We start from the raw sequence: 9,597 nt of genomic DNA, 5'->3' as shown, positions 1-9,597 counted from the left end.
AATTGTTTTACTTACCAGAGGCTGTTCGCTATCCCCTGTGTTCGCCGCGGGGGGAATTATATGGGACTATACACTCCCACAGAGAATGTCTGAACGGGTGAGCCTGCCCTTTTTGTATCCAATTTGTATGTAAATGTTTTATGCATTATGACTTTGCTGCAACTATATTAAGAAGCTATCATGTATTTGCAGACCTGTTTGTATTCATTATATGCTTTTCATGTTACTTTTTAGACTGTACTCTCCTGAGGAAGCGGTGAATACCGCGAAACCGGTCGAGAAAACTAAGTCATATATGTACCCCCTGTTACTATTGGGTGCAATTCGTATGGTTGTATAGATTGCTCTTGCTATAAAATACGACTGTATGTGACACTGTAATAATTTTTAAACATTGTTTTTCATTAAAATATATAAATTTTATTATATTACTTTTTCATTTTCATTTTTCCTCTATCAAATTCTTGACTACCTTCAGTACCGCTATAGTCCCCCCCTTGTTTCCCCTCGTGTGTGGAGGGTTGGGACATCCGCTGACAGAAGCAGCTAACTGCGGCGGAAAACCAAATTCACCAAAGGAAAATTGAGGATGAATAGTGGCGCTGATCCCCAGGTGGTGGGGAGATGTCAGACACTCCTATACAGCCAGTGAACTGAATATAGACGTGACTAATAAAAACTAATACTAGATGGGGAAGATTGACATATTATACATCAATAATCCCTAGTGCCCAAAAAATTATTATTAATATGAGCTAGTGAAAAATTATATATATACACACACAACACCTTGTGAAAGTGGTATATAAATATATAAATCCAAAAAAAAAATTATTATAAAATGATAAATTGATAAAAAAAAAATTAATATATATATATAAAGTCCAAAGATCAATCATTCGTGAAACAAAAAATGAAGAAAGTCCAAGAAAAGTGAGGGTGACTCCAAAACTGCTCAACTGTGTTTCAAAACATCCACCACACCTCTGTGACGTGATTCCACTCCCTTCTGAAATTCAAACTCACCAGCTTTTAAGGCCTCTCACTCTCGTGTTTGGCCTGACAGAGCTTCTAACCCACCATCATGGGGGTCAACATGCGAGCATACACATCCACTGCTCCATAGGACAACCGATTTCCTTATGTTGTTAGTGTGGCATATAAATAAAAAGAAGCTCCAATAGTGTAATCCGTTTAAAAGGTTTAATCACACATAAAAACACCTTCAATGAACTCACAGTTGAAATAAAAACAAGGGGCAAATCACTTCACAGCAAATGGAAATATCTCACGGCAAAGCATGTGATGGCAACTGAAATAGCAACAGGCGGCCTCGGCGGACCCAGGAAGTGTGTGCGCTCACGTTCGTCTCACCCGTCCGCAGCACTCGTCCCTTCACTGGTTCTCCGCTCTGTCCCCTTCACTCCCTCCTCTAGCACTCCTGTAGGATCGCCGTGTAGCCACGCCCCGACATGTTTCGTCATAAGGACTTAATCATGGGGTTGGCTAACCGGCGGATCAGTCAGATATTCAACCAAATCAGAATTAGAGTGGGCGGGTACAACTCACTCAGCGTTCACACACTTCCTGTGTCTCCGTATATACAATGTATAGCCCTTCTCTTCATTCTGGATTATGGTTCAATACTAAATATATTTCAATCAATATTTTAAAGGTAAATCCGTGGCAATCAGCTAACAATATTCCTCCCCTTTACATTAGTACACTGCCCATCATACAGAAGGATTATTTACTTCCCAAATGTTTCTCAGTAATATTGAATTAGCTTAAACGAATCACTGCTACACCACATTAGAAGTTAGTTAAATTTACCCACATTAATAGTGAATACGAAATAAGATTGGTGATTCCTAGTGCAGAAAACATATATGCATATAAACACATGCATATAAATATACATGCATATAAATAAATATATACATATATTCACACAAAAAAACTTATATATATATGAAAAAGTTACCATATTACTCAGTGTAATTCATAGTGTAAAATTATAAGTGTAAAATTATATTACCAAATTATATCATGACATAGCCTCTCGTGAAAAGTGACCATTAGAAAATCATACTTCCGTGATGATACATATTAAAATTATGTGTATATATCAAAAAAATATATATATGTATATATATGTGCAAACTACAAAACATTCTTATGTACCACAAAATTGTGAAAGGGGATATTTTTGTGTGTATATGGCCACACAATGGGGTAACTCCATTCTGTGTCCCCCTGACTTCTACACTATACCTATGTCTCTAACATTGCTAGCAGTCACTAATAAAGCAGTTCAAGTCCAGTTCTATGTTCATACCTCTAGGGAACAAACATTTTAGGAGAAAGATCCATCGGGTTTCTCTCTGAGAGAGATCCCTAACCCAATTGGATCCTCTCCAGGACTGATATACTACATCCAAACCACAGAATTGTAAAAGGCTTGGGTCCTGATTGTGTCTCTCCTTAAATGGAGAGACACACTGTGGTATTGGAAACCTTTTTGGATGTTGCTAAATGTTCTGCGATTCGCACTCTCAATAGTCTCTTCGTGCAGCCCACATAAAATAGACCGCACGGGCAGCATAAAAGATAGACTACATGAGAGGAATTGCATGTAATAAATTCTCTGATTCTAAACGTTTCATTATCCGCATTAGTAATTTGAGTCAAACCCCTATTAATAACTTTTACTGTTTTGCAACAAATGCATTTTCTACATGCATAGAATCCCTGTACATCAATTTTTTATGGTTTGGTCATTTGGTCGACTTAAGATTTTTTTTCACTACCCTTTGGCCAAAGCTTGGGGCCCGTCTATAGATAAATTTAGGGCAACTCGGTAGAACATCCCCCAGATGTCTATCCCTACACAAAATGTGCCAATGTCTCTTAAAGATCATCTCCACATCCCTGTACTGGTGATGGAAATCCGAGATGAACCCAAGCTGATGTTGGTTAGTTGGTACCATACAATTTCTCTTTCAAACATTCTTCCCTAGGGATGTTGGCTACCTCCTGGATGATGTTATTCAAAGCGTCATCTTTATACCCCTTTTGCAGGAACCTTTCTTTCAGATTATTCACTTGGATGGCATATGTGTCTAAGTCTGAACAGTTACGTCGAACTCTAAGCATCTGCCCCTTTGGTATGTTTTTTATCCAAATCTAATGGACAAGTAGCTGTTCCGGTCTGTCATTTTAAAGTAGACCTTTGTACTGATGGTGTTATTAGTCTTAGTTAAAGTAACATCCAGAAAATTTACTGAGGTATCACTAATGACATGATCCAACCGAATATTATTCGAGTTGTTATTGAGAAAAGAGATGAAATCAATCGCAGACTCCCTTGATCCCTCCCAAATGAACAGGAGATCATCAATAAATCTACGGTAGCACCGCAGCTGGGTAGGGTTTGGGTTAAACACCCGTCTATCCTCCCACTCTGCCAAAAATAAGTTGGCTAGGCTGGGAGCATATTTGGCTCCCATCGCCACGCCAACCTTCTGTGAGAAGAAATGCCCATCATACCAGAAGTAGTTGTGGGTCATGCAAAAATCTAAAGCATGACCCACAAACACCTTCTGTACATGAGGGATATCATCTCTCCTACTCAATGCCCAGTTCAAAGATAATGCCGCATCCTCATGCTGGATGATAGTGTACAGTGAGGCCACATCGGCCGTCACTAAATACACTTCTGAGGTTGGATCAAATTTGACCTCCTGTAAAGATCGAAGCAGATCAGTAGTATCTTTGAGATAGGCTCTAGTTGCTTTTACGCTAGGTTGGAGGAATTTGTCTAGAAATTCCCCCAATCGAGCCGTGACTGATCCGATGCCGTTCACAATAGGACGTGCCGGCGGTACCCTTACATCTTTGTGAATCTTCGGCAACGTATAGATGATTGGGATGCGACATGAACTGGGAACCAAATAGTTTTTTTCTTTGCCATTAAGGGCATCCATACTATAGCCCCACTCTACCAGAGCACTTAACTGGGCTCTGTATTCATTTGTGGGGTCTGAAGATAATCTATAATAAGTAGTACGATCTCCCAACATTTCCACCAATTGTTTATGATAGAAAGTTTTTTCCAAAATTATTACACCTCCCCCTTGTCCGCTGGTCGGATAATATCTTTTTTCTCCTCTAATGATTTAATACCATTTATGATATAGTCGGGATTGACTCTTTTGATAGGGTTCAATCGTTCTATATCACTCAGGACAAGGTTTTTGAATACGTCAATGAAGTGGTTGCTAGAATTTTGGGGGTTGATCAAAGATTTGTTCCTCAAATCCAAATCTATCCTCCTCTGATTCACAGTGATATCTCTTCAATAGGATGACTCAAAAAATGTTTAATATTTAACGTGCGGAAAAATTTATGAGTGTCAATGAATACCTCAAATTTGTTCATTGGTTTCCTTGGTGCACATTTCAGCCCCAGACCCAATGTATTTAATTCATTATGATTGAGTTGTGTCCCACTGAGATTAAAGATTCCATCATTTACACATCTCTTGGTCTCTTTTTTGGGTTGTTTGGCTCTACCTGCTCTACACCCCCTTCTTCTCTTGGAAAGGGTATAGGTTCTCTGTTTGGGTAGTGATCCGTTCCACTCCTCCCTCCACCCCTGTTGCTGTTGAGACGAGCATTCGCTCTTTGAGTCCCTCCCCCCCTCCCCCTCCTTCCTCAATGCCCTAAAAAAGGTTGGGGGCCAGGCCTTTGGTAATTGGGATGCTCCTGCTCATTTACTTCATAATCACTCAGGGGTGCATATCTATTGTAAGTGGGGATCTGATTTACCATATCTGGATAATAGTTATGGGGTGGAGTAGAGTACCCCTCTTGATATGATTGGGGGAAATGATGGGCATTATAATTGGTAGATTGGTTCCCTCTATATTGTTGCACTGGACGATATGGGGGATGATGGTTAGGTTGTTGTCTATACCCACCCCTGGCCCCATGCATGGGCCTTGGTGAATGGTAACCTTCCCCTTGTTGGAAACCTCCATATGGGTAACCACCCCCATATTGTGCTTGTGACCCCCTACGGGGGTGTCCTGGTGTATTTTGCTCTGTTTTCCCTTTCCCATTCTTTTTCCCCAAGGATCTCTCCGGTTGGTTTCCTGATGAGGAAATGGGGACTACACCTTCTGTATTGTTTAACTCCATGGGTTCAACCCCTACACTGGAGTTCTACCACACATAGATTTTGTTATTTTTAAAATCTGTAGAATCTCTAATGTATTTTTTAACCTTCTTTTGTACTTCACGATCAAGTTTCTCTAGTTTTTTCTTCATATTATTGTTAAATTCCAGAATGGGATTGGTGCCCTTAATGGGCTCCAATTTCCTTTCTATATCCTTAATCTGTTCATTAATTTTAGTCAATTTAAATTGCTTTCTTGTTAGCACAAGATCCTGAAGTTCCAAACCCGCTTTGTTAAAAAATTCCAACCACTGTTTCATAAAGGAGGGGTCTGTAAGTGCATCCTGAGGGGGCACTTCCCATCTAAGGCTTTTAAAAATCAATTTTTCTCTGAGATAATGTTTAAATGTGAATACATCCCACCAAGTTTTAAGCTGTTTTTCAAGCAAGTGATCCAAATTTTTTAAAAGGGATGTAGTGTCTTCATCACAATCACCCATTTCAGTGCTGCTCAAGAAGACACTATCAGGATTAAACTGTCTTTTTGATTAGAAGTTAATAGCTTCCATAGCAGATAATTAATAAGATAATAATAAGATAAGATAATTAAACTGAATAAGATAATTATAATAAGATAATTAAAACTGATAATTAAAACTGAAGATATACAGGTTCAAACAACGTCGCCCCAGACCTGTATTTCCACCTCTGCGCTATACTTATAAATGTCAAACCCCTACCGAAGCTGCCACTTTATAATAAAGTATATGAAAACCGAATTCACCAAAGGAAAATTGAGGATGAATAGTGGCGCTGATCTTTTATGGTGCCCGTGCGGTCTATTTTATGTGGGCTGCACGAAGAGACTATTGAGAGTGCGAATCGCAGAACATTTAGCCAACATCCAAAAAGGTTTCCAATACCACAGTGTGTCTCTCCATTTTAAGGAGAGACACAATCAGGACCCAAGCCTTTTACAATTCTGTGGTTTGGATGTAGTATATCAGTCCTGGAGAGGATCCAATTGGGTTAGGGATCTCTCTCAGAGAGAAACCCGATGGATCTTTCTCCTAAAATGTTTGTTCCCTAGAGGTATGAACATAGAACTGGACTTGAACTGCTTTATTAGTGACTGCTAGCAATGTTAGAGACATAGGTATAGTGTAGAAGTCAGGGGGACACAGAATGGAGTTACCCCATTGTGTGGCCATATACACACAAAAATATCCCCTTTCACAATTTTGTGGTACATAAGAATGTTTTGTAGTTTGCACATATATATACATATATATATTTTTTTGATATATACACATAATTTTAATATGTATCATCACGGAAGTATGATTTTCTAATGGTCACTTTTCACGAGAGGCTATGTCATGATATAATTTGGTAATATAATTTTACACTTATAATTTTACACTATGAATTACACTGAGTAATATGGTAACTTTTTCATATATATATAAGTTTTTTTGTGTGAATATATGTATATATTTATTTATATGCATGTATATTTATATGCATGTGTTTATATGCATATATGTTTTCTGCACTAGGAATCACCAATCTTATTTCGTATTCACTATTAATGTGGGTAAATTTAACTGACTTCTAATGGTGGTGTAGCAGTGATTCGTTTAAGCTAATTCAATATTACTGAGAAACATTTGGGAAGTAAATAATCCCTCTGTATGATGGGCAGTGTACTAATGTAAAGGGGAGGAATATTGTTAGCTGATTGCCACGGATTTACCTTTAAAATATTGACTGAAATATATTTAGTATTGAACCATAATCCAGAATAAAGAGAAGGGCTATACATTGTATATACGGAGACACAGGAAGTGTGTGAACGCTGAGTGAGTTGTACCCGCCCACTCTAATTCTGATTTGGTTAAATATCTGACTGATCCGCCAGTTAGCCAACCCCATGATTAAGTCCTTATGACGAAACTTGTCAGGGCGTGGCTACACGGCGATCCTACAGGAGTGCTAGAGGAGGGAGCGAAGGGGGACAGAGCGGAGAACCAGTGAAGGGACGAGTGCTGCGGACGGGTGAGACGAACGTGAGCGCGCACACACTTCCTGGGTCCGCCGAGGCTGCCTGTTGCTATTTCAGTTGCCATCACATGCTTTGCCATGAGATATTTCTATTTGCTGTGAAGTGATTTGCCCATTGTTTTTATTTCAAATGTGGGTTCATTGAAGGTGTTTTTATGTGTGATTAAACCTTTTAAACGGGATTACACTATTGGAGCTTCTTTTTATTTATATGTCACACTACCAATATAAGGAAATCGGTTGTATTATGGAGCAGTGGATGTGTATGCTCGCATGTTGACCCCCATGATGGTGAGTTAGAAGCTCTGTCAGGCCAAACACGAGAGTGAGAGGCCTTAAAAGCTGGTGAGTTTGAATTTCAGAAGGGAGTGGAATCACGTCACAGAGGTGTGGTGGATGTTTTGAAACACAGCTGAGCAGTTTTGGAGTAACCATCACTTTTCTTGGACTTTCTTCATTTTTTGTTTCACGATTGATTGATCTTTGGACTTTATATATATATATATTATTTTTTTTATTTTATCAATTTATTATTTTATAATAATAATTTTTTTTTTTGGATTTATATATTTGTATACCACTTTCACAAGGTGTTGTGTATATATATAATTTATTACTAGCTCATATTAATAATATTTTTTTGGGCAATAGGGTTTATTGATGTATAATATGTCAATCTTCCCCATCTAGTATTAGTTTATTTAGTCACGTCTATATTCAGTAAACTGGCTGTATAGGAGTGTCTGACATCTCCCCACCACCTGGGGATCAGCGCCACTATTCATCCTCAATTTTCCTTTGGTGAAGTCGGTTTTCATATACTTTATTATAAAGTGGCAGCTTCAGTAGGGGTTTGACATTTATAAGTATATGTAACAAGATACTAATTGGGACTTTGCATGAGGACAGTGGGGCCGTCCAATACCCCTCCTCCATCCCGGCTCTATGCATAAGTAAAAGAGAACAGATGCGGGACTTTGAATGAGGCACAAGGGGGCAAGAATGTAAATTGGAAAAAAAATGCGATTTATTCTTGAGATAATACAAAAATTGCAAAATTACATATCATTACATACATATTAAGGCACAAGGCTCTATATATGCTGGCACATAGCTCAATAATAATGATTAAAAACATTTAAACATTGTATAAGATTCGACAAGAATTATTAATGCAAAAAATGACATACAGTAGGTAGGAACGTTCATACATTTGTGATGAATCATTATGTATACAAAACGGTGGATCTGAGCTCTACGTCGTTTCGGGGCCTTATAGCCCCTCATCAGGAGCGTAACCGTTGTATCATCTATGTGTTAAAGAAATAGCAATCATGAGTATAAATAAAAAATAAAAAATAAAATAAATATTTATAAGTATAGCGCAGAGGTGGAAATACAGGTCTGGGGAGATGTTGTTAGAACTTGTATATCTTCAGTTTTAAGTACTTTGAATATGCTAATAGACTTTGTGTAGAGAGGTGAAGACAAAGACCAGTAATTGCTCATATTAACTATATTTTTCAGGATGTCTGCTTGCGCAGCTCAAAACCAGGAACTTCAACGTAAGGTTCTGCAGCTGGAGAAGCATAATATGTAAGTAAATATCTGATAACATTTCACATGGCCTTATGGATTAACTGCCCTTTGTAACCAGTTCTAAAAGCAACGTGAACCTAGGCTAAAAGCTAAACTCCAGGCTAACAGCCAAATACACAGGTGAAATACATATGTAGCACCCTCTACCTTAGGTAGGTAGGTTGCTAGAGTAGTGTGTTTACGTTACAGCCAGCACAGGTAAATTTAGGCAGGCCTAGCTGTGAGCTAGGCCTGTTTTTGATCTAGGGGCTGGGGAGTGGTTTAGTGAAGCAGCAGGAGACTGACATGTACTTCATCTCTCTGGCACCTCCTCTGTTTCCAGAGGGTTCTGGAAAAGAGGCAGGGCAGAGGATGGGTGTGGCATGGAGTGTATCTGGGAGCCCTGACCAATCCCCAACTAGGATTGGCAGGCCTCCTATATATACTCGTGGTTAGCCTGTTGTGGGAGAAGTTGTCGGGTGGAAGAACTGAGTGATGGAGTGTTAGACTGTCGTGGCCCTTGAGGAAACCCCCTTTCTGGGGGGGGTGACCTCGGGTCTGGAGCTTGGGAGCTGGGAGGGAGCCTCTCTCTGCAGGGTAATTAAGAGGTGTCCTGACCGGGAGCAGGAGGGGGACAGTGGGGAGCACTGCCAGGCAAGTCATTCAGGAGGGATCCATTCCGGGGTTGGTGAGTGAGAAGCACAGTGAGAAGCTCTGGGAGGGACATGCCAGGATTGGATGTGAAGCCAGAGAGAGAGACTGTGGTGTCATTGAAGT

At 39.4% G+C, this 9,597-nt stretch overlaps 1 protein-coding gene across 3 annotated transcripts in view; it reads left to right on the top strand.

Annotated features, from left to right (window-relative positions):
* The window catches only part of CREB3L3 (cAMP responsive element binding protein 3 like 3), a 673,320-nt gene that overhangs the window by 477,430 nt on the left and 186,293 nt on the right, over window positions 1-9,597 (top strand). For all 3 annotated transcript variants that reach the window (XM_073594674.1, XM_073594692.1, XM_073594681.1), the window contains one exon: window positions 8,770-8,838. In XM_073594674.1, the coding sequence (XP_073450775.1) occupies window positions 8,770-8,838 (69 nt within the window). The remainder of the gene's footprint in view (window positions 1-8,769; window positions 8,839-9,597) is intronic.

This window comes from Aquarana catesbeiana, linkage group LG01 (genome assembly GCF_042186555.1).
Source record: "Aquarana catesbeiana isolate 2022-GZ linkage group LG01, ASM4218655v1, whole genome shotgun sequence".
In the NCBI taxonomy this organism is placed as follows: Eukaryota; Metazoa; Chordata; class Amphibia; order Anura; family Ranidae; genus Aquarana; species Aquarana catesbeiana.
This window is presented reverse-complemented; position numbering and strand designations above follow the sequence as displayed.